Source organism: Doryrhamphus excisus, chromosome 7 (assembly GCF_030265055.1).
Source record: "Doryrhamphus excisus isolate RoL2022-K1 chromosome 7, RoL_Dexc_1.0, whole genome shotgun sequence".
Classification (NCBI taxonomy): domain Eukaryota; kingdom Metazoa; phylum Chordata; class Actinopteri; order Syngnathiformes; family Syngnathidae; genus Doryrhamphus; species Doryrhamphus excisus.
Window position 1 is genome coordinate 4556924 of NC_080472.1, and position 25393 is coordinate 4582316.

The window sequence follows — 25393 nt, forward strand, 5'->3', positions numbered from 1 at the left end:
CACTTTGCAGATTCTGCGCACGTATTCGCTCGCCGCCATGGCGTACGAGGACGCAACGCGTGTCCACCCTCATTTTGTTTGCGAGCAATGATGTGGTTTCTCTTTCAGTATGGAGTCACATGATGTCACTGAAGGATCACGCCAAGCGTGGGTTCTTGTTTTGCTGGTTATTGAGGTCTTTGTGAGGACATTTTGATTGGTTCTCGTGTAAAAAAAAAAAAAAAAAAAATGGCAGAATGACCTCCTTCTGTTTAACCTTTTTAACCCCGGATCCATTTTTTTAGACTCATATTGGATCCAAAAATAAATTGGAACCATTTTTGCGTTCACTGAAAATGTGCACGGTGACACTACCAGTCAAATGTTTAGGGACACTTTGTAATGATACTAAATGAATAAGTGTCCCCATACTTTTGACCGACATTTAAGCTAAAGTTTTGGAGAAACGTTCTCATTTTCTACCGCTTATCCTCACGAGGGTCGCGGGTCTGTCTTCAGGCGAGAGGCGGGGTCCACCCCCGGACTGGTGGCCAGCCAATCACAGGGCACATATAGACAAACAACCATTCACACTCACATTCATACCTATGGACAATTTGGAGTCGCTAATTAACCTAGCATGTTTTTGGAATGTGGAAGGAAACCGGAGTACCCGGAGAAAACCCACGCATGCACGGGGAGAACATGCAAACTCCACACAGAGATGGCCGAGGGTGGAATTGAACCCTGGTCTCCTAGCTGTGAGGTCAGCGTGCTAACCACTCGACCGCCGTGCAGCCACGTACGTTCTCATTTTATTAAATGAAAAATGAAAGTGGCGGCACGGCGGTCTAGTGGTTAGCGCGTAGACCTCACAGCTAGGAGACTAGGGTTCAATTCCAAAGCGGTAGAAAATGAATGAATGAAAGTGTCCTCAAAGGTTGGTCAAAAGTTTAGAGACACTCATTCATGCTATTGAATGAGAAAGTGTCCTTAAACCTTTGTTCAAATGTTCCTGTCAAATGACTGCAGATTTTTTTTTATGTTGTCCCTTTTTTATGTTTTCTTGTTAAATTGTGTTTTTGCGCGGCTGCTTGTTGCTAGGCAGAGTTCATAGGGCCCGGTCCCGGCTTGCCCCACACGATTATGTGAGTCGGTTTCGTAGAAAAGTCAGCCAAGAAGTCAACAGTTAACCACCGAGACTCGCAGCTAAAACATTCCCTGCCATTTCTACGCTTCCACTTTTTTTGCTAGCATGAATTGATACCTCAGGATACATAATTTAGCAGCGCCGACTCCGAGCTGGCTGCTGTATATATAAAAAAAAAAAAACAGCCAGCGTTGTCTTTGAAACGCCACTGAGGCTTATCGGGAGCTGGAAGAACCGCAGGATGTGACAGATGGGGACGATTTGGGACAACGCTCGTCTCTCTCTTCAAGTCCTTCCCCGCTCGCCGCCGCCGCCGCAGGAGAGCGCCGACAACAACAAGCGAAGGTCTGAATAGTCGTTGACGGCGAGATTGTGTTGTTGGCAAGACGCTGCTGTTTGGAATCACTCAGCAGCAGCAGCAGCTCTCGTCTCTTATCGGCGGACTGTGTCGATAATTCTAGTGCGTGGGCGGCCGACCGTGGCGCCGACGAGCGCGACGGCGGAAACCCGCTTGTGTCGACAACCCGTCATCAAGTCCTTGGGAATACTGCTGGTCCCCTTCGCCACTTTGCACTTTCAATTTGGGACTTTTTTTCGAAACTCCGGAAATGGCTTGAATTCCACAACAAGAATAAAAATTTCGGAATTTTATATTCAGAAAATTGAAAGAATTTCAAGAATAAAAAATGGCCCAATGAAGTCAAATCCAAAAAAAAGCTAGCCAACTGAGAAGCTGAGACACTAGCCAACGCAGGACGCTAACATGTATGCGGCATTTTCTTATAATTGGGCAATAACAGTGACTATGGGGTGCTATTTCACAATTAGAGGGCTCTAATCATGTTAAAAAGCATATTTAGAAAGTGGTAAACAGGTTTTATGCGACTTTACAAAAAAAATATTACATTTATAAATAAGGTAGTCTCCTCTGCAGAAAATATTAATATATTAATAATTAATAATATAATTATATTCATAAAATATTACTAATAATATAATATTAATATTAATTAACAATAAATATGAATAATAATAATATTTGAAATATTTGAAAAAAGAGAGACAAATTCCTCGCAGAAATCTGAATTTTAAAAAGCATTATTGCAACTTTACAATATGAAAGTTGGGGATAGGGGAGGTGTTGCCCCCCCCCCCGCAAGGGAATTATGTCCCAGTAACCTACCACGACAACATTAAATTAAATAAAAAATATTACAAGGAATGTATTTATTATTATTATTATTATTATTATTATTATTTATTATAATTTATTATAAATTAATTATTGTTATATTATTATTAATTATTATTTTTTGTAATTATTTATTTATATTATTTATTTATTGCAACTTTATTGCAACTTTCCTAAATGAGTTATAATTGTATGTGTAAAGTAAAAAAAATCTATATTTTACATGAAAACAATTTTAAATGAAAACATTGCAATTGTCGAATATTAAAAATGTGTACATACAAAAATATTATGCGCTGTTATCACATTTGATTAGGCAATGACCTGCTATCAGTTTTGTGACAATTTTACAAGAAAAAAAATGCAAGAAATTTAATTAATTTTGAATTATGTCCCGGTAACCTACCACTACAACATTAAATTAAATTAAAAATATTACAAGGAATGTATTTATTATTATTATTATTATTATTATTATTATTATTATTATATTTATTATTATTATTATTATATTTATTATTATTTTATTTATTTTTATTTATTTATTTATTTCCTAAATGAGTCATAATTGTATGTGTTAAGTAAAAAATATCTATTTTACATGACAGTATGAGGGAAAAATCCCAATTTTACATGAAAACATTGCAATTGTGGAATATTAAAAATGTGTACATATAAATATTATGCGCTGTTATCACATTTGATTAGGGAATGACCTGCTATCAGTTTTATTTAAAATATAATTCAAAGCTGTTCATCAGCCGGGTGCTTCCAAGGCGGTAAAACCTTTTTCTCCGTAAGGAAATCGTGTCTGGAACCAGGAGGGCTGATGGTACCGGTACCTGGTACCTGGTACCTGGTACCTGGTATCTGTCTTCCATGTGTGCTAGCATGTCTTCCCCAGGATGTTGCCCCCCCACCCATAGATGGCGCCACTGATGTCGTGCGGCGTGCTTGCCCGTAATTCTTCTTGGCTTGTAGCGTCAGGTGTTTTTTCCGAGAGCATGACTACAATGTTCCCGTCTTTGTAGCGTATGCTAATTTCCCCCCGTCTTGTTTATTTTGTCAAAATAGAATGAAAGACAGACGCGTCTCCGGTAGCCATTAATCCCCGCCTGGATGGAAAATAAAGGTTGCAGGTATTCGGCAGCGAGACAAATAAGTTCAGACTCCTCGTTAGAGCAGAAATGACACGCGGTGACACAGAGCTTCCTGGCAGGATAAGCCGTAGTGGCGTGCGTTGTTTGTTGCCACGGGACAACAGCCTCACGTTTCCCCCCCCCACCCCTGAGGCTGGCTTGCAGCCCGAGCGCCTCCATTTAAGCACGGCAGATTTTTTTTTAGCAGTAAATATGAACAGCAAGCCAAGGCAACAGCAGGAATATTTCGGATACAAATGTTTATGTGTAATCCCCCCCCATTAACGTTCTTTTAGTCTTTATGGGGCTGTGATGTTGGAATTTCATTCATTTGTCTTTCATTTTATTTGTGTGTTTTATTTGAGCCCTTTTTCTTCTTTGTTTTGGCATGGCTGCGCTATATAACATGTTTCTTTTTATTTCACTTTAGTATTATTTAATATGAATGCATTTGTCTGTGTTTCAATTGGTATTTATGTATAATTGTTTTTATTTAATTGTGGAATTTTTTCATTTATTTTGATTTGGCCCTTTTATATATAACATTATTTGCATTATATTTTTTTGATGTTTTTTATTTTATTGTATTTTTTCATTTTTATTTTGGCTTGTCAAATTCATATGAAATGACATTTTATTTTATATTTATTTAGTTGTATGTTCTGTTTTGTTTTTATTTGAAGGTTTATGTCATTTGCATTGTGGCTTGTCCACTGTATATAACATCAAATGTTTTTTTTCTTATTTTATTTTTATTTGTATTCTATTTATTTGATGTTTTTTTATGTTATTTTATTTTTTCATTTGCATTGCGGCTTGTCCACTTTATATAACATGAAGTTTTTTCCCCTCATTTAATTGATTAGTTATATTTAAAATTTGTATATTAATCGATTAACTAATTAATGCTGTAATTCAATCATTTTAATCATCTTGTGTGTTTTTATTTCAATTAGATTATATTTATTTTATATTTGGAGGATGTTTTGGCGTGTCCGCTTTTATATAATATGATGATTTTTTTTTACTTTAGTTTTATTTTATTGTCCTTTGTTTTTCAGTGTCTTCATTTTAGTAATATTTTATATTGATTTGTGTGTATTTTTTGCATTATGTATTTGTATTAGTTTTGATGTTATTTTGTCTTTTTAATTTTGGATAGTCATGACATTTTTTCCTCTTTATATATTATTTTTATATTATTTATATTATATAATATTATATATTATTTTATATTTATTATTTATTTTTTATATTATTTTAGTTTTATATTCTTTATATTTTTTGTTTTTATTTTATTGTAAACTTTTTTATGTTGGGTTGTTTTGGCACTAAATGTAGCTAATCTAATTGCTGCTGTTTTACTTTACTTTAGTTGTATTTGACGTGAAAGGAAGTGGCGTGTGAAGGCAATGCTAGCTTAGGTAAAATGTTGCCATATGTAGCGAAAATAAGGATTTTTGGAGCCGGAATGAAAGTGTATTTTCTGCAATAATTAAGGATGAAAGAGTGGAGTTGTTTCAAGGATGCTTGCTTACCTGCTCCGCTTTGAAGAAAAACGGTCCCCAGGTTTTTTCCCTCTTTCAAGGATCAAACGGGCGCTCTTCCTCTGCATTATTTATCAAGCGCCCCACGGAAAGCGTGCACGGCTTTGTGCTAATGAGCACGCAGGTTATATTTATTAGCACTGCGCTATTCTGCCGCTATTGTTTCCTAAAAAAAAAAAAAAAAGGGGGGGGGGTTGCTGTTGACCTGATGTGACCTTCAAAGAACATGGCGTGAACCTCTTCAGCATCCATGCGTGGACTCCGGTTTCCTCACACATTCCAAAAAACATGCTAGCTTAATTGGTCCTTCCGATTGTCCATAGGTATGAATGTGGGTGGGAATAGACTGGGATAGGCTCCAGCATGCCTATGAGACGCACCATAGAAAATGGATGGATATCTGAACTCATTCATTCATTTTTATTACCGCTTTTCCTCACGAGGGTCGCGGGGGTGCTGGAGCCTATCCCAGCTGTCTTTGGGGCGAGAGGCAGGGTACACCCTGGACTGGTGGCCAGCCAATCACAGGGCACATATAGACAAACAACCATTCACACTCACATTCATACCTATGGACAATTTGGAGTCGCTAATTAACCTAGCATGTTTTTGGAATGTGGGAGGAAACCGGAGTACCCGGAAAAAAAAACCACGCATACACGGGGAGAACATGCAAACTCCACACAGAGATGGCCGAGGGTGGAATTGAACTTGGGTCTCATATCTGTGAGGCCTGCCCGCTAACCACTTTTTCCGACGTGCTAAACTTAAACATTCCTTCATTCGTTTTCTACCGCTTATCTTCACGAGGGTCGCGGGGGTGCTGGAGCCTATCCCAGCTGTCTTCGGGCGAGAGGCGGGGTACACCCTGGACTGGTGGCCAGCCAATCACAGGGCACATATAGACAAACAACCATTCACACTCACATTCATACCTATGGACAATTTGGAGTCGCTAATTAACCTAGCATGTTTTTGGAATGTGGGAGGAAACCGGAGTACCCGGAGAAAACCCACGCAAACTCCACACAGAGATGGCCGAGGGTGGAATTGAACCCTTGTCTCCTAGCTGTGAGGTCTGCGCGCTAACCGCGCGCTAACCACTCGCCCACCGTGCCGCCGGCTATCTGAACTTTTTTTTTTTTTTCCCACGAATTCGCCATATCCGTAAAGGCAGCACCCGGGGTCTCCGTTTTTGGTGGGCTTCTTCAAGCCTTCAGACACTCGCAAGTCGCCACAAGCGTTCATCAGGCGGAGCAGATAGCAACTTTATCGCCGCTCGCAGCCGAACAATCCTAACGGACATCAGAGTGTCTAAAAGCAGCTTGCGCAGCGGCGGCGGCGCCGGGAGAGCCGATATAGCAGCACGGAGTGTCGAGATGCTTATCGGGGTGGGGGGGGGGGGGCCCTTTAAGATGTCCAAGGCCTCCTTAGAGTTCCCCCCCTCTGCGGGCTCCTGAGCGCCCATCGACGAGCCCGGCCGGTTGCCGGTAATCTATCCTCCTGCCGTGCCGCCGCAGTCTCTCTCCACGCCGTTAATCCAATCAGTCCCCTGCCACGGTGGGACAGGCGCAGCACTAATCCGGTTTACACGGGAGCGGGAAAAAAAAAAAAAGAGCCGGAGACTCATTCCTGGCTCCCTCAGCCGCGTGACGTCGGCGGAGTAAAAATGAGAATAATTACAGGAATTATTTTATTTTTACTATTTTCCGTGATGGCGGCTAAATATAGGGCCTCGTCACCACGGTGATGGCGGGCGGCGACCAAAGGGCCCTCGGCGGGGTTTTAAATGTTTAGCATGCATCCTTGCAGGAACAGGAAGTTCATTAATGAGCTTGAATGGTTCCAAAGCTCCTCAGGGGGACACCTGCTTGTGTGGTTGGCTGCCCCCCCCCCATCGCCCACCCCCAGCCGAGTCCTGATAAGCACCCCGATCGATCATGGCCTCATGTCGCTTCCAATACTAAAATGGGACCGGGCAACCCGCATTCGGTCATCATGTGACCCAATCCCAAAGTCAGCTGGGATAGGCTCCAGCACCCCCGCGACCCTAGTGAGGATGAGCGGTAGAAAATTAATGAATCAATCAATCAAACAGTTTGGCCGACCACTCCAGGGTGTACACTTCCTCTCGCCCGAAGTCAGCTGGGATAGGCTCCAGCATACCTGCCACCCTCGTGAGGACAAGCGGTAGAAAATGAATGAATGAATGAATAAATGATCAAACAATTTGGCCGACCAGTCCAGGGTGTACCCCGTCTCTCGCCCAATGTCAGCTGGGATAGGCTCCAGCACACCCTGCGACCCTCGTGAGGACAAGCGGTAGAAAATGAATGAATGAATAAATAAATAATCAAACAATTTGGCCGTCCACACCACGGTGTACACTTCCTCTCGCCCGAAGTCAGCTGGGATAGGCTCACGCACCCGGCGACTATAGGCGACTGTTAACTGAATGGAGGCGTTAACGACGGTCCAATATCTTTCTCATTAGCTTTAGTAGTACTTTATACAACTTCAAATTGCAAAAAAACAACATTTTCTATAAAAATAATGAACGCTGGCCATGTATGAAAGACCGCCACAGACGAATATACGGTCGGATGGGGGCCTCGGTGACATCATTGATTGGGAACCAACAAAGTGGTTGCGTTGTGGACGTCAAGTTCGGCCTAATTGCTGTTGAACGACGTGAAAATGAACCCTGTCAAATACCCCAGTGGGAATGGGTTGTCGTTTTTGAGTGTGGGATTTGTCTGGAGAGTGGCCTGGCAGAGAGAGGAATTTTTTAGCAGGCGAGGATGTTCCTGTTTCTTTGAGATGTGGCTAATACCTCAGACCCCTCTGGGTACGGCGCCGTGTGACTTTGGAATCGGCAAGAAAAGCCACAAAAAAATGTTTTTTTGGCGGCTTTGCAAATCGACACTGGGACACGGCTAAATATGACAGCTAACCCCTGGCAGGATTATTGGGAGACGGAGGTGCTTTGAGGGTGACACGCAGGTGGAGTTGTCCAAATGTGTTGCTGGGAAGCTAATTGGAGCCGAGGTATACGCTAGCTATATTCCTTACCGGATAGGTCAATGTAGCGTTCCTACAAATTGTGTGGGATTGGGTACGGACCCTGGTTTTAAGGCAACGGTTGGCTTGGGTTCCATCCGTCCATCTTTGATGACGCTTATTCCCACTTAGGGTCGCAGGGGTATACAATTCTGTTAGCCATCCAACTGTTAGCCATCCAATTCTGTTAGCCATCTAATTCTGTTAGCCATACAATTATGTTAGCCATACAATTATGTTAGCCACCCAAATGTTAGCCATCCAATTCTGTTAGCCATCCAACTGTTAGACATACAATTCTCTTAGACATCCAAATGTTAGCCATCCAACCGTTAGCCATCCAGCCGTTAGCCATACAATTCTGTTAGCCATCCAATTCTGTTAGCCATCCAACCGTTAGCCATCCAACTGTTAGCCATACAATTCTGTTAACCATACAATTCTGTTAGCCATACAATTCTGTTAGCCATCCAAATGTTAGCCATCCAAATGTTAGCCATCCAATTCTGTTAGCCATCCAACCCGTTTGCCATCCAACCGTTAGCCATCCAATTCTGTTAGCCGTCCAATTCTGTTAGCCGTCCAATTCTGTTAGCCATCCAATTGTTAGCCGTCCAATTCTGTTAGCCATCCAATTGTTAGCCATCCTATTCTGTTAGCCATCCAACCATTAGCCATCCAACTGTTAGCCTGGTTTTAAGGCAACAGTTGGCTTGGGTTCCATCCATCCATCTTTGATGACGCTTAATCCCACTTAGGGTGGCGGGGGGTAGGATGGAGCCTATCCCAGCCAACTTCGGCAACAGTCAATGGAGACAACAGCCATTAACACTCGCATTGATACGGATCCTCTGGATCTGGCCAACATGCTAACCATGCTAACCACGTGGATAAATGGTTGTTTGGTTGTTTTGGTTTTAATAGCTCCCACTCAACGGAAAACGGTTTCAATGTTTTTTTGTGGGAAGTCACTACGTCTTCGTTCCGTTCTGAGCACATATAACACCGTGTAACACGGTTCCACTCCTAACCCAAACGGCGATTTCATCCGGCTGACGCAGGACGTGTTTAGACTTGACCCCGTGAGAAAGGAATGGTAAAATGATGCACTTCCTTTGTTTTGCTGAAACACCAGAAAAGTCTGCAAATCAATGGGGCTGTGATTTTGAGTCACAGTCAGCATTTAGGTGCACTTGAAAGCTTTTCTATAACGGCCAAGTGGACCTCCAGGCTAGCGGCATCAATACCCATTTGTGTAGAACGTAAGGAGAGCGCTAACACCGTCCAACAGCTACTCTGATGACGGCAACTTTTTTGTTGTTTTTGTTTTTTTCAATGGTGGGAAGGATGAATGAGTGGATGTATGAAGAGGAAATACACGGGTAGATGCATCCATGAACGAGTGTAAGCGTAGATGGATCGATGTGTGAATGGATGTACAGATAGTATATGGATAGTATATGATCAGTTATCACATACTACAGTATTAATTGGCCCTGTACCCTAGAAACCGCCCATGAATGATACGGGAAAAGGCCGAAATGATACTGTGTCAAAGCCCAAATGTTCAGTTTATTACATGTATTATATCTAAACAGTGTGAACAAAATAATTGCAAAAATATTTCAACAATAATATTTTATCAACAGTCTTATCTTATCAATGTCTGACAATTAAAGTTCCATTAATTTGGGTTTGGGTTTTTTGGTGACTGGAGAAGCACTAGGCACTAAGCACTCGTGTGCTGTTCTCTGATTGGTTGTTTCACGGGCACGATACCAGAGCAGCAGTGCGCTCTGAGTGGACATCTACGGGGGCTGATACTGGACATGGTTAAACTCTATATTTTATCAGTATCACTGCCCTGGGCTTTGACACAGTATCATTTCGGCCTTTTCCCGTATCATTTATGGGCGGTTTCTAGAGTACAGGGACAATTAATACTGTAGTATGTGATAATGGTACTGACTGATACTGACACTTGGGGGCATGATACCTGGCCTGATACCAGACACACCATGTGATAACCTATAAATATATGTGTGTACTGACTGGGCAAAGCAACGAATGACTTGAATTGATAATTAAATGAGTGGATAAACAGTTGCGACCGAGACGCATGGATAGTTGGATGGACGAGGATGGATGGATAGTCAAAGACCGTATGCTGATCCGTCGATGGGTTATGGAATGATGGGCAGATGTATAGATGAATAGACGCAGGACTGACTCGTGTGGAAGGAATAGATATGTGAATGGAGAAACAGATGGTCGGACAAATGCACTGATGGATCGGCGAACGGATGAACATACGGATAAACGTTAATGGTTGGGTAGATCAAGGGACAGATGGATGGATGGATGGTTGTATGGACAGATACGTGAGCTGGATGAGATGATGGACAGACGGCGATGGAGTGGATCAATTGACGGACAGATGCATGGATGGGTGTACGGTCCAAAGGTTGAACAGCGAAGGTTCATGGTTAAACGTGTTGATGAATGAATGGACGCTTGCATGGATCCATGGATTCTGTAGAAATCCTCCCCCTGAGGGGACGCTAAGTGGGTTTCGAATAGAGGATAAGGGAATCTCAAAGAACCAAATCACAGAATGAGAACCAGATTATTTATTCCTGACAACAATACCTAATACAGACGTCCGGGCTTATCTGCAGTTCCTGTATGCCTACAAGTAAGCGGGTCTTATTACAGCGCAGCTGCAAAAAGCACCCTTCCTTTCCCTGCCCGGTCTTTTATACATTCGAGGCTGGAGTCCTGATGCTGGAGTCCCTGGACCAATACCTTCAATTTGCTGGACAGATGGACCCAAAGATGGATGACTCCAAAGACAGATGAATAGAATGGATAGAAGCTTGGTCGGATGCACCAGTGAATCCCATATCATATTGATGTCCAATGAGCAAGCAGCGTTTTATCGATGTCATTCCGTTCATGACCCCCTGTAGAGCCCCACGCGATATTCATGCGTGCTTCAACAGACTGACTTGTGTGTTCGGCGATATGACTCAGATACGTTAATGTGTTGCCAGGAGGGGTTTCACGTAATCCTGTGAGCTCAGATTGCAAAAATGACCGAAGACGCAGACGCAACAAAATATCGAAGTCAAGACCTCCATTGATTGGAATCTTTTCTACCCATCCCACAATTCTCTTATGGATTCATCTTTTGTAACGACAACTTTATTTCAGCATGAAACCGAAATCTGACTGTTCTTTGGTTAGCTTGTTTGTACCCATCCAACATTTCTCAGAGGGGTGGCTCTTTCTTTCATCCAACTGTTAGCCATACAACTGTTAGCCATCCAATTCTGGTTGCCATCCAATTCTGTTAGCCATCCAACTGTCACCCGTCCAATTCTGTTAGCGATCCAATTCTGTTAGCCGTCCAACTGTTAGCCGTCCAACTGTTAGCCATCAGATTCTGTTAGCCATCCAACTGTTAGCCACCCAATTCTGTTAGCGATCCAATTCTGTTAGCCGTCCAACTGTTAGCCGTCCAACTGTTAGCCGTCCAACTGTTAGCCATCCAATTCTGTTAGCCATCCAACTGTTAGCCATCCAATTCTTTTAGCCATCCAACTGTTAGCCATCCAATTCTGTTAGCCATCCAATTCTGTTAGCCGTCCAACTGTTAGCCATCCAACTGTTAGCCATCCAATTCTGTTAGCCATCCAACTGTTAGCCACCCAATTCTGTTAGCCATCCAACTGTTAGCCATCCAATTCTTTTAGCCATCCAACTGTTAGCCATCCAATTCTTTTAGCCATCCAACTGTTAGCCATCCAACTGTTAATCATCCAATTCTGTTAGCCATCCAATTCTGTTAGCCATCCAATTCTGTTAGCCATCCAACTGTTAGCCATCCAACTGTTAGCCATCCAATTCTGTTAGCCATCCAATTCTGTTAGCCATCCAAACTATTAGCCATCCAACTGTTAGCCACCCAATTCTGTTAGCCACCCAATTCTGTTAGCCATCCAATTCTGTTAGCCATCCAATTCTGTTACCCATACAAATGTTAGCCATCCAATTCTGTTAGCCATCCAAATGTTAGCCATCCAATTCTGTTAAGGCTGGAAAGAACGCAGCCGGGTAAATCTGCGTATGTATACTAACAGTGAGGATAAATTGATTCTTGGCCGGCAGGCTTGTGTTATTCATATAATCTGCCAATAGTGTAACCCCCCCCACCACCACCACCACCTCCACCCTGCACCCCCCACCACCCCCCCACCTCGAGAGACTCGGCCATGATCTCTGTGATGAATAATGTCTTAGCGTGTTTCGCAGAAACTGGCAATACTTTGACGATCTTTCCCGCTCAACCCATCTTGTCCAGCTCATCGCCGTTATGATTAAGGTGGGGGTGGGGGGGGGGGGGGGGTACTGCAAATGGAAGCTGAGAGGCGAGATGATGAATGGTTGATTGTTTGATCGATTAATATCCAGCCCGGGAGGATTTACAGCGACGGGGACTTCATTTCATGTTCGGCTGCTTTTGAAGCCGTTAAACACAACCAGCCACCCACCCCCCCCACCTTACCCCCGAGCCCCCATGGATTTGCTGCATCCTGCGTGGATGTAAAGGTACGGTAAACAGCGGCATGCCTCCTAAGCTGACGTCCTGGCGGCTTGGTGAACGTTCTCGCTTCCGTCGGGAACAAAAGTTCCACACGCTAACCTGGAGGCTTTGCTTTAGCACACGAGGAACAGGTGGCGGATTATTGCTCGCCATTTTGGGTTTTTTTTTGCTTCAGTATCGACACCCAGCGGCAAGGCAGACATTCATGAGATGTTAAGCCAGCGGTATCGCTTACATGCAAGGACACTTAATCCCCTGACGCCCGGGAGTTCTGTTGATGATGGAATATTCTCCTGAGTGGGAGTGAGTGTGTGTCTTTGTGTGTGTGTGTGTTAAACTCTTCTCTCTTTCTTCTAATCAGGTCGGAGGACACACCATGCTACCCATTCGCTGGATGCCCCCCGAGAGCATCATGTACAGGAAGTTCTCCACGGAGAGCGACGTCTGGAGCTTCGGTGTCATCTTGTGGGAGATCTTCACGTACGGGAAGCAGCCCTGGTTCCAGCTGGGCAACAACGAGGTGACCAAGACACAGTAGTGGCCAGCCAATCACAGGGCACATATAGACAAACAACCATTCACACTCACATTCATACCTATGGACAATTTGGAGTCGCTAATTAACCTAGCATGTTTTTGGAATGTGGGAGGAAACCGGAGTACCCGGAGAAAACCCACGCATGCACGGGGAGAACATGCAAACTCCACACAGAGATGACTGAGGGTGGAATTGAACCTTGGTCTCCTTGCTGTGAGGTCTGCGCGCTAACCACTAGACCGCCGTGCCGCACACACAGTATTTTTACATGAAAAAACATGAAATAGATATTTTTGTTTTTTTTTACAGCCGTCTAAATACAGTTTTTAATATGATTAGAGCCCTCCTAGACATGAAATAGCACCCCTATAATCACCATTACGCTCCTATGACCCAATATAGTGGACATAAAAAGACACACAACATATAGAAAACCTTTTTGTGGCCTTCTAAATAGTTTTTAACATGATTAGAGCCCTCTAGACATGAAATAACACCCCTATAATCGCCATTACACTCCTATGACCCAATATAGTGGACATAAAAAGACACACAACACATAGAAAACATTTTGCGTCTTTGTAAATACAGTTTTTCACGTGCTTAGAGCCTTGTAGACATGAAATAGTACCCCTATAAAAACCATTACTCTCCTATGACCCAATATAGTGGACATAAAAAACACACAACATATAGAAAACCTTTTTGTGGCCTTCTAAATACAGTTTTTAACCTGATTAGAGCCCTCTAGACTTGAAATAACACCCCTATAATCACCATTACACTCCTATTACCCAATATAGCGGACATAAAAAGACACACAACACATAGAAAACTTTTTCGTGTACAAGTACAAGTACAGTGTTTGCTACATCCTGCCCCCCCACTAAAAAAAGTACACTGGTAGGATCAACATGTAAGTTGTATCTTGAAGCGGTTTACAGGCCGATACATTTAGCAACGGTAGCTTCTGTTAGGGATTACTGCGTCAGATGATTCAAACCTGCAATAAAAACTCTGGTGCTTGTGTGTCTCACCCAATATGACAGTGTCAGTCCGCTACTGACACCTAGCGACAAGAGGGGAATACTATATAGTTGCATTTTACTACCTTTTAGCCATTTTTGTATGCTTGCAAATGCTTCATTCAGGCTAAAATAATACACAAATATGCTAAGTACATGATGCAATAAGACTCTGGTGCTTGTGTGTCTCACCCAATATGACAGTGTCAGTCCGCTACTGACACCTAGCGACGAGAGGGGAATACTATATAGTTGCATTTTACTACCTTTTAGCCATTTTTGTATGCTTGCAAATGCTTCATTCAGGCTAAAATAATACGCAAATATGCTAAATATGCATATTTGTGGCAAATAATACTGCTATTAAGGCGTTATTTTTGACAGCCCAAATAAAAAAGACATGAAATGGACTCTGCAGAAGACTTTTTAATGTGCAAAGGCGGACGGGTTCCGCTGTTTAGGAGGCACAACAAGCTTGAATCGATACAAGTCCACCAGAGTGACTCTTGTGGAGTCCCGAGTCGGGAGAATTAGATTGACCCTAAAAAGAGGAAGCCGACGTGCACGTTTCTAAAGCCTTTCAATTCAAACATCAATAAAAGTCTCCTCAACCTTTGCTGCTGTCAGCTTTGCTCCAATGCAGGTATTCAATTAACACCCAAAGCATCGCAGCTCTGGATGGAAGGCGGTAGCAAAAAAATGAAAAAAAAAAAAAAAAAAAAGATTATCACCTGGAGGAGAACTTGTCATTCCATACCCCCCCCACCCCCCCCGCCATCTCTTGCTGTGACATTTGCACAGCGTCAGACATTCACAGAAACATTTTAGACGGTCTATGAACTCGCCCGCTGTGTAAAAAAAATAGTCGCTGCGTTCACAGCCCAGACTTTCAACTAAGACGGAAAACCCAGTTCTCTTCCATTATTATTCCATTATTATTCCATTATTATTCCGACACCACGTTAAAATTTCTCTCCCGTTTGTTTGCCTGCGGTTGCCATGACTACCCTTTGAAGGGATTATCTTTTTTTTTTCCTTTTTTTCTCTTCTTTTTTTTCTTTTTTCTTCTCTTTTTTCTTTTTTTCTTCTTTTTTCTCTTCTTTTTTTCTTTTTTTTCTTTTTTTTTCTTTTTTTCCTCTCTTTTTTCTCCTTTTTTTCTTTTTTCTTCTTTTTTTCTCTTCTTTTTTTTCTTTTTTTTTAAGGGATTACCGTTTTTTTCTTCTTTTCTTTTCTTTTCTTCTTTTCTTTTTTCTCTTCTTTTTTCTTTTTTAATTATTTTTCTTTCTTTTCCTCTCTTTTTTTCTCCTTTTTTTCCTTTTTCTTTTTACTTCTTCTTTTTTTTCTTTTTTTTCTCTTATTTCTTTATCTTTTCTTTCTTTTTCTTCTTTTCTCTTTCCTTTCTTTCCTGAAGGGATTATCTTCATCAAAAATCACCACAATAGAAATAATCTGCTCCACAGCCAAGCCTTTAATTTACCCTACAGCCATTCCTTTAAGGTACATTTTAGGCTTTTTTTTTTTTTTAGCTGTCAGAAAAGTAATTAATTAATAATGACAAACAACGGTAGTCATACAAGTGGAAGAATAAGTTAAGCAGGCTATTATGTAAGCTATTAATAAGCTATGATGTAAAAACAATGAAATAGTCACACTTAAAGGTGTTCATGGAATGAAATGAAGTACAAAGGTAATAAATCAGGGGTGTCCAAAGTGTGGCCCACAGGCTTTTTGTGTTTTTTTTTATTGGCCCACAGCAAATTTGAAAAATAGAATTTTTCAAGAAAACAAAAACAATTGCAGAAAATGAAAAAATGAGCAACAATTTTACACAAAATAGTCAAAATATGAAGAGGAAAAAAGTTGTAATCTAACAAAAACGTGTAATTTTAAAAAGAATCGCATGGAAATCTTGTAAGAAAAAAAGTGAAAATAAGTGAAAAATAATTTTGTGTAATTGCAGTATAGGAATAAAGTCATAATTCTGAGAATATATATATTTTTACAAAAGTGGCAATTTTTAAACTGGTAATATTCAGTGGGAAAATTTAGTAGCATCAACTTGAAGTAGTAAAGAAAAAATATCTTTATTAATATTTAATATATTTTATATATATATATATATATTTTTGTCATTTTTAGGAAATCCCAAAACCCTGCGTATGGGGAAACGTAAGTATGGGAATAAAGTAAAAAAAAAGTAATGTAGAAAGATTATGTAAATTAGCTGTTAGCTATGTAAGTTAGCTAGTTGTACCTAATTCTCCGTCATGACGGCAAAAAAAAAAAAAAAACGGCAGCGCTGCAGCGCTTGAAAAGTGAAAAAGGTTCTCCAGAGACCTCCATGGCGTCACACCGGCTGCTCGGAGCGTGTGCCCGACTACAGTGCACCTAGCTGGGGCACTGCAATTGCCTCCTACCCCCTCTGTACTCTGCTTCTCTGGTAGTAGTGATATACTACTAGTAGTCATTATAGGATATTTAGCACTCATCAACTTTCTTCCAGTCCTTCTTACCTCCAAGTGCACAGACTACACGTTCAATTCCCAAAAGTATGGGTTATCAGTACCGTATTGGTCTTTCGAAACAGAAAGTTATCATAATGGGTTAAAAAATCAGTGGTATTTATTAAAAGACACGTCCTATACTTCCAAAATTGGAGCATATTAATTATACTTTTCACCAACGCTGTGGTATTTTTGTGTGAAATGACACCATTATGTGTGTGTGAAGGGGGGGGGGGGGGGGGGGGCGTCCATCCTTTCCCCCGCAGCAGCATCAGTGTTGGTAATTAGCCTAAACACACACACACACACACACACATACACACACAGTTAATCCTCGCTTTAGCTTGAAATGGAGACAATTAGGACATTAGGCGAGCGAAAAGAGAGAGGGGGGTGGGGGGGGCATGTTGGTTGAAAATAAACCTGCAAGTGTACGCACACAAAGTCAGATTGTCAAAACAGCACTTAGTCATGTGGCTAATTGGAGGACGAGTCCAACAAAGGAAACAATCAGTCACCCTGTTAGCGTCTTCTCGGGTAGACGCCCACGCTTCATTAAGACAAATTTGGGACCGAGTGCTTTCCATTCATGCGCTTACGAGCCGTACCAAAATAGATGCTTATTGTACTTCCAACATATATATAAATATATATACATACAATGGTTCCTACCTGGATCCACCCCCCACTGTTTCTCACAAAGAATGCAGAAGAACTAATTCATTTGTACGTTGTGATTCATGTGATGAATACACTCCAATCATTATTATAAACACGTATTTTCACCCTGAAAACAGGAAGTTTTCAACTTTTTTTGCAGTTTACTTCAACAGTGTAAAGTGTCCCATGTGGTCTCCACTGGTACTGCAGTACTACTACTGTAATATTAACAGAAGAAGTAGGATTTCTGTTTAGTAATTGGGTATTTTTGCAGTTAGAGCGTAGAAAACCTGTTTACAGCCGTTTTTAATATGATTAGAGCCCTCCTAGACATGAAATAGCACCCCTATGATCACCATCAGGCTCCTATTACTCAATGTAGTGGACATAAAAGAACACACAACACATAGAAAACATTTTGCGTCTTTGTAAATACAGTTTTTAACCTGATTAGAGCCCTCTAGACATGAAATAGTACCCCTATAATCACCATTACACTCCTATTACCCAATATAGTGGACATAAATAGACACACAACATATAGAAAACCTTTTTGTGGCCTTCTAAATACAGTTTTTAAACCTGATTAGAGCCCTCTAGACATGAAATAACACCCCTATAATCACCGTTACACTCCTATTACCCAATATAGTGGACATAAAAAGACACACAACACATAGAAAACTTTTTGTGGCCTTCTAAATACAGTTTTTAACATGATTAGAGCCCCCTAGACGTGAAATAACACCCCTATAGTCACCATCAGGCTCTATTACTCAATATAGTGTCATAAAAGAACACACAACACATAGAAAACATTTTGGTGGCCTTCTAAATACCATTTTTATCATGATTAGAGCCCTCTAGACAGGAAATAGTACCCCTATGATCACCATTACGCTCCGATTACCCAATATAGTGGACATAAAAAGACACACAACACATAGAAAACATTTTGCGTCTTTGTAAATACAGTTTTTAACCTGATTAGAGCCCTCTAGACATGAAATAGCACCCCTATAATCGCCATTAAGCTCCCATTACCCAATAAAGTGGACATAAAAAGACACACAACAAATAGAAAACCTTTTTGTGGCCTTCTAAATACAGTTTTTAACATGATTAGAGCCCTCTAGACATGAAATAGCACCCCTATAATCACCATTACACTCCTATTACCCAATATAGTGGACATAAAAAAATACACAACACATAGAAAATGTTTTGCGTCCTTGTAAATACAGTTTTTAACATGATTAGAGCCCTCTAGACATGAAATAGCACCCCTATAATCACCATTAGGCTCCTATTACCCAATATATGTAGAGCACCAACAGTCTATGACGTTACGGACTCTAAAACGGAGGTGTGCGTTTTTGTGTCTGGGTCCGCAGGTCATCGAATGCATCACGCAGGGCCGCGTCCTGGACCGCCCTCGCATCTGCCCCAAGGAGGTCTACGACATCATGCTGGGCTGCTGGCAGAGAGAGCCCCAGCAGCGACTCAACATCAAGGACATCCAGAAGGTTCTGTTCGCCATGGGGAAGGCCACGCCCGTCTACCTGGACATCCTGGGCTAGGCCCCGCCCACACAGGAAGAAGAGTCAAACACAACCTGCTCCACTGTTGAAAGAAACAACAAGGTTTTTTTTGGGAAGGACTTAAGTGCCTGCAACACTTTTGGATATAGTGGATATAAAACATATGAAAAAAATAACTTTTACATTTTGTTTACTTATGAGCGTATGAGCTGTACAGGTTTCAAGACTTGCCCCCCCTCCCTCATATTTGCCCCCTACCCCAGGTGAAATATCGAGATGGGCGACAGGAAAAAGGGCCACAGTTTGCTACCGACGACAACACAGCTAGAATCTCCCCCAAGCTTTGGTTTTATGAATATATATAGAAATATGACATATATTTTATATTTATTTCCTGCCGTGTGTTAAGGACTGGTCCTCGCCCGAGACGCCAAAAAAACAAACTTTTGGCAGGGACTCCAGGATGGAAGCCTTACTTGCACTCTCGGAACGCCCAATTAACGCTTGGAAGCAGGAGGAGAGGACCTAGCCAATCAGACAAGTGACAAATCTATTTTAATTTCTAAGAAAAAAATACAAAAAAAAAATGACAAGATTGTACATATTGTAAAGTTCTATGTGTCAAAAGTTATGTTAACTTATTTTTTTCCTCCCCCCCTCGCCGACACTTTTTCATTCCCGACTGTGATGTCTAGGTTGGATTTCCACGCGGTTAAACCACATTTTTCCACGCTAGCACACGACGGCGCTCCAGCGGCTTTTTTCCCACTCCGGAAAACTAAAGCTTTTTTTTTTTTTTCATTTTCAGTACGCATTTTTTGTCATATATGTTTTGTTTTTTTTTCCCTCCCCACCTGGAAATAGAAACGCTGGTATTCAAACGCTCCCATCCCGGGAAAGAAAAGCTTTTTTTCCATTTTCACTACGCTATTTTTTTCCCTCGCAAAAAAGAAAGTTTATACGTTAATAATTCAACGCTTCGCCAAGACTCTCGCATTCAATGAGAAACCGCCGCTGCGGTCGAGGAGATTCGTACAACTACAGTGCACTTAAAAATTATTTTTTAAGTTTTATTATTTTATTTTATTAAATTATATTATATTATTTTATTATAATATATTATTTTATCAATTATATATTATATATTATTATATTCTTTTATTCTTTTATTATAATATATTTTATTATTTTATTATTGTATTATTGTATTATTTTATTATTTTATTATTTTATTATTTTATTATTTTATTATTTTATTATTTTATTATTTTATTATTTTATTATTTTATTATTTTATTATTTTATTATTTTATTATTTTATTATTTTATTATTTTATTATTTTATTATTACGATCAAAAATAAATGGCAACATTTGCATTGCTAAAGATTTGAACCTTTACATTTTCTGCTCCACGGTGCCCCCTGCTGCTGTGGAGTCGTACATTCATGTGTTTACCAATGAGTATTAGAATCGCGCGTAAAGGTTTAAAAAAAGTATTTTTTTCATAATTTTCATAATTCATAAGTCATAATTTCATCTGTAAAATGTCCAAAGTTTGTACACATACATTCATGGTCTGAAAGTAGCAATATTATGAGAAAATGCCGTAATGTTAATTTTTTTTATTCTGGGAAATCGTTTTCTTGTAATATTACGCCATTCACTGTATTATTGCTGCAATATTTACGTTTCTTGTTGCGTCTTTATCGAATATTTTCAGATATTTACAAAAATCTATGTTCTTTTCATAATACAATTTAAATCTCGGATAATTATGACGTTTGCTCATAATATTGAAATTGTTTGCTTTGGGAAATTCCAGCTGGTTTTTATGATTTTTTTTTATTGTATCTTCTTTCCCCGGTAATATTTCTATTTATTATTGTGACATTATGACCTTAATTTCATGGGGGGTGGCTTAATATTGAGTTAGACCCCCCCAAAACCAAACAATGTACTTAAAAACTTAATTCAGTTTGTTTTGTGTTATTGTTTTGTGTTGCTGCCCCCTGCTGCTGTGGAGTGATACATCCGCGTCAAAACAATGTTGTTTTTTTTGTTTTTTCATCATTTTCATAATTTGTAATAATCATCTTTTCCTCTGGAAAAAATGTCAAAATTTCTCACGTAAACATTTCTGCTCTGAAAGTAGCAATATTATGAGAAAATGTCGTACTGTTACTTCTTTATTTTGGAAAAAAAAAAAGTTTTCTCGTAATATTCCCACTTCGACTGTATTATCCTAGCTAGGTTGACATAAAACTGTTCTTTTCACGCCAAATTACAAGTTTAATCTTGGAAAATTATGACTTTTCCTTATAATATTAAAATGTTATCTTTGGCAAATTATATTTTTTGGTCCTGATTTTCACTTTTGTAAAATTGATTTTAAAAAAATGTTACAAATGTAAGCTTTATTTTGATAACAGTGATACATTTGTATCAAATTCCCATAGTAATATTTATTCTTGTGAAATTAGACCTTGTTCTCACTTAATAGAAGTCGGAAAACAGGAAAAGAGAAACGTTAGCTAACATTGACACACTCGCTACTCCACATTTAAAAACGAAATATCAAAAGGAAAACAATACAATACAATTTTATTTTTACTGTTGGGGTTTGGTTGTTTTTTTTTTGTTTGTTTGTTTGTTTTAAGCTGGAAATGACAAAAAAAATTGTAAACATTAAAAAAATGTTTATAGTTGCTAAGATTTGCGCTACGGCTAATTTTCTAAATGTAAAAACAACAAATTTTTGTGTTATTTTTGCCAACCTTTTTGTGTCGTTTCCACCTAGAAGCTAACTATTCAACAAATAAAATATGTATAATTTTGTGAATACACCCCGGCTAGATAGTTAGCTAGCTGGCTAGATAGTTAGCTAGCTGGCTAGATAGTTAGCTAGCTGGCTAGATAGTTAGCTAGCTGGCTAGATAGTTAGCTAGCTGGCTAGATAGTTAGCTAGCTGGCTAGACAGTTAGCTAGCTGGCTAGCTGGCTAGACAGTTAGCTAGCTGGCTAGCTGGCTAGACAGTTAGCTAGCTGGCTAGATAGTTGGCTAGCTGGCTAGATAGTTGGCTAGCTGGCTAGATAGTTGGCTACATAGTTAGCTAGCTAGCTAGCTAACCAGCCCCTGCTACCCTGAAAATTAAAATTATGGTATTCTTTAGCTTTTCTTGTTTTGAAAAGAAAGTTAGCCACTTTCAAACTTTATTGGGACCCGCGAGGCCGCTAGCCAGCTAACTCCGCTGGGATTAAACAAACCAGATTAGCGGCTCATTAGCCAACTTCAGACCAGCTCCGAGATCATATTTTTGTCTTTTATTTCCCAGATCCAAGGTCGCTGCTTCAGTTTTGCTTTGCAGTTCATTAGCAAGCTGCGGGATGCTCTCTCCACTCAGCGGGTTTCCTTTCTTGGCTAAATTCCCCAAAAATGTCAAAGTGTAACTTGAGAGTACTTTATCGCTAGCTAACGGTTGTCCTTTTTGCTTCTTTTATTTCCTTTTCAGCAGGGCTACTATTCAAAAGTCACTCACCCAACTCTCGTAGCGACGACAGGTTAATTTTTTTATTTTTAAGCTCTCTTCCAGATGCTAAATTGACTTTAATTTATTGATTTTGTTCCTCCACGTCAGGGGTCGCAAACTCAATTTACCTGGGGGCCACTGGAGCTAGGGTCTGGGCAAGGCTGGACCGCATCAGGTTTTCCAAAAAAAAAAAAACGCATTTATTAAAAACAGAAAAATATACAAACTTTTTCAGTGCTTTAGTTCCAATTTTCTACAATAAAAGTCATTCAGTCATTTTATTTATTATTTAGACATTTATTCTGGAAAAAATACAATTTTATTCTCATAAATTTTAGCATTAATCCAGTAAAATTAGGACTATTTCCTCCTTTAGTCATATTTTCATATTTTTTTTATATTATGCAATACAATTATTTTCTTGATATTATGTAAGACAATTCTTGAAACATCTTAAAATAATGTCTTTTTTTTGTTCTGAAATAAATTTCCACTTTATTTTTTGTAAATTATGACTTTTATCAAGTAAAAATTGACTTTTTCGTCCTCTAGTCAAATTACGGCAATTTCATTGCAAATATCACAATAACATGTTCACAATGTACTTTTATATAGTGCGTAATACTTTTCTTTTTTGCAGTACATTTTTTTAACAAAAAAAATCGACTTTATTCATCACAAATTCTGACTTTAATCTGGTCCAAATCTTCCGACAACAATATCGCCACTTTACTTTCTTGGAATAGAGACGGAATGAAATAATAATTTAAAATCATAATTTCCTAGTAAAAGGACCACTTTTCAACGCAAACTAGAGAGCTAGCCACCTAAACGGTAGCCTTCAAGTTATTTCCTTTAAACTTAAATAGCCAAAAACTTACCACTTCCACACGGATAGGGAGGATAACTATTAACAGTTATTTAACCTTTAACATGAACATTAATCAAACGTAATAATTTTTTCTGGGTACATGATACCATATTTTAAAATCATCATTTCCGAGTAAAAGGACCACTTTTCAACTCAAACGTTGTCTTTGTTGTCGTCGTATTTCTTTAGCGTTTGTCCCTAAGCGCTCCTCTGCTGTTGTTACGTCCGTTCGAGTCCATTTTCAGTTTCTGTACGTGGATTGTGATCGCAGCCTCCTGTGGACTTTGTGCATCAGGTATGCGTGGACGTTTTTCCAAGCGAGCTACGCTGGAGAGAAGCAGCGCCCCCTTCCTCCTCCCCCCCTCCCCCTCCCCTTGGCCGTGCGCTTGAAGCTTTTTGTGTTTTATTCTCTACGGCGATGTCGGCCGATTGCTCAAAGACATTCTGACACAGATCGTGATCATTTGCAGGGTAAACGTTTTCTTTTTCTTACACGAACTAACGCCACACTTGTATGTTTTGCTTTTCTTCTTCTCCGATCAAACGTTGGCTTATAATGATGATGATGATGATGACAATGATGATGAAGACCATGTACATGTTAACAATATCCAAATGTGCGCTATATACGTAAGACTCCATCATAGATCTTTGTATTCATGTGACTCTCTTAAGAAAATGTCTTCAAACAATCCCTATGAGTTTGTGTCCTGTCTTATCAAGATGGCCGATTTTCGGCAATCGATAATCGGACCAATTCATTCATTCATTCATTTTCTACCGCTTTTCCTCACAAGGGTCGCTTGGGGTGCTGGAGCCTATCCCAGCTGTCTTCGGGCGAGAGGCGGGGTACACCCCGTACTGGTCGCCAGCCAATCACAAGGCACATATAGACAAACAACCATTCACACTCACATTCATACCTATGGACAATTTGGAGTCGCTAATTAACCTAGCATGTTTTTGGAATGTGGGAGGAAACCGGAGTACCCGGAGAAAACCCACGCATGCACGGGGAGAACATGCAAACTCCACACAGAGATATGCCGAGGGTGGAATTGAACCCTGGTCTCCTAGCTGTGAGGTCTGCACGCTAACCACTCGACCGCAATCGGACCAATTATCGGTCCAAATGTTTACTTATGCCTGTCAATCTCTCCAGCGTTATTTTCCAATTCATCTGTCGATCTAATCCACATGACGAGAAGCCCCCCCAACCCCTTCCACCTAAGCCCAAACCCTCAAACCAACCCTGAGCCCCTTACCACCAACCCTTTCAACCCCTAACCTTGTTAGCAGAACCCCTAAGTATAAGCCCAACGCCTTGAACATAACCCCTTAACCCCTTCCTCCCACCCCTTACCATCCATCCATCCATCCATTTTCCTCCGCTTATCCGGGTCCGGGTCGTGGGGGCAGCAGTCTCAGTAGGGAAGCCCAGACTTCCCGGTCCCCGGCCACCTCCTCCAGCTCCATCGGGAGGACACCAAGGCGTTCCCAGGCCAGCTGTGAGACATAATCCCTCCAGCGTGTCCTAGGTCTGCCCCGGGGCCTTTTCCCGGCTGGGCATGCCCGAGCCACCTCAACTGACTCCTCTCGATGTGAAGGAGAAGCGGCTCTACTCTGAGCCCCTCCCGGATGGCTGAGCTCCTCACCTTATCTCTTTGGGTGAGTCCAGCTACCCTACGGAGGAAACTCATTTCAGCCGCCTGTATCCGCGATCTCATTCTTTCGGTCATGGTCATGGGTGTCTGGTTCTTGGGACACCCCTTACCAGTAACCTTCAACCCCTAACCTTGTTAGCAGAACCCCTAAGTATAAGCCCAACGTCTTACCCTTGAACATAACCCCTTAACCCCTTCCTCCCACCCCTTACCATCCATCCATCTATTTTCCTCCGCTTATCCGGGTCCGGGTCGCGGGGGCAGCATTCTCAGTCATGAAGCCCAGACTTCCCGGTCCCCGGCCACCTCCTCCAGCTCCACCAGGAGGACACCAAGGCGTTCCCAGGCCAGCTGTGAGACGTAATCCCTCCAGCATGTCCTTGGTCTGC

General features: G+C 40.8%; 1 protein-coding gene across 3 annotated transcripts in view; it reads left to right on the plus strand.

Annotated features, from left to right (window-relative positions):
* The window catches only part of ntrk3b (neurotrophic tyrosine kinase, receptor, type 3b), a 244882-nt gene extending 220590 nt beyond the window's left edge, over nucleotides 1-24292 (plus strand). For all 3 annotated transcript variants that reach the window (XM_058078820.1, XM_058078822.1, XM_058078821.1), the window contains 2 exons: nucleotides 13035-13193; nucleotides 18795-24292. In XM_058078820.1, coding sequence (XP_057934803.1) covers nucleotides 13035-13193; nucleotides 18795-18980 — 345 coding nt within the window. In that variant the 3' untranslated portion in view covers nucleotides 18981-24292. The remainder of the gene's footprint in view (nucleotides 1-13034; nucleotides 13194-18794) is intronic.
* Nucleotides 24293-25393: the final 1101 nt, after the last annotated feature.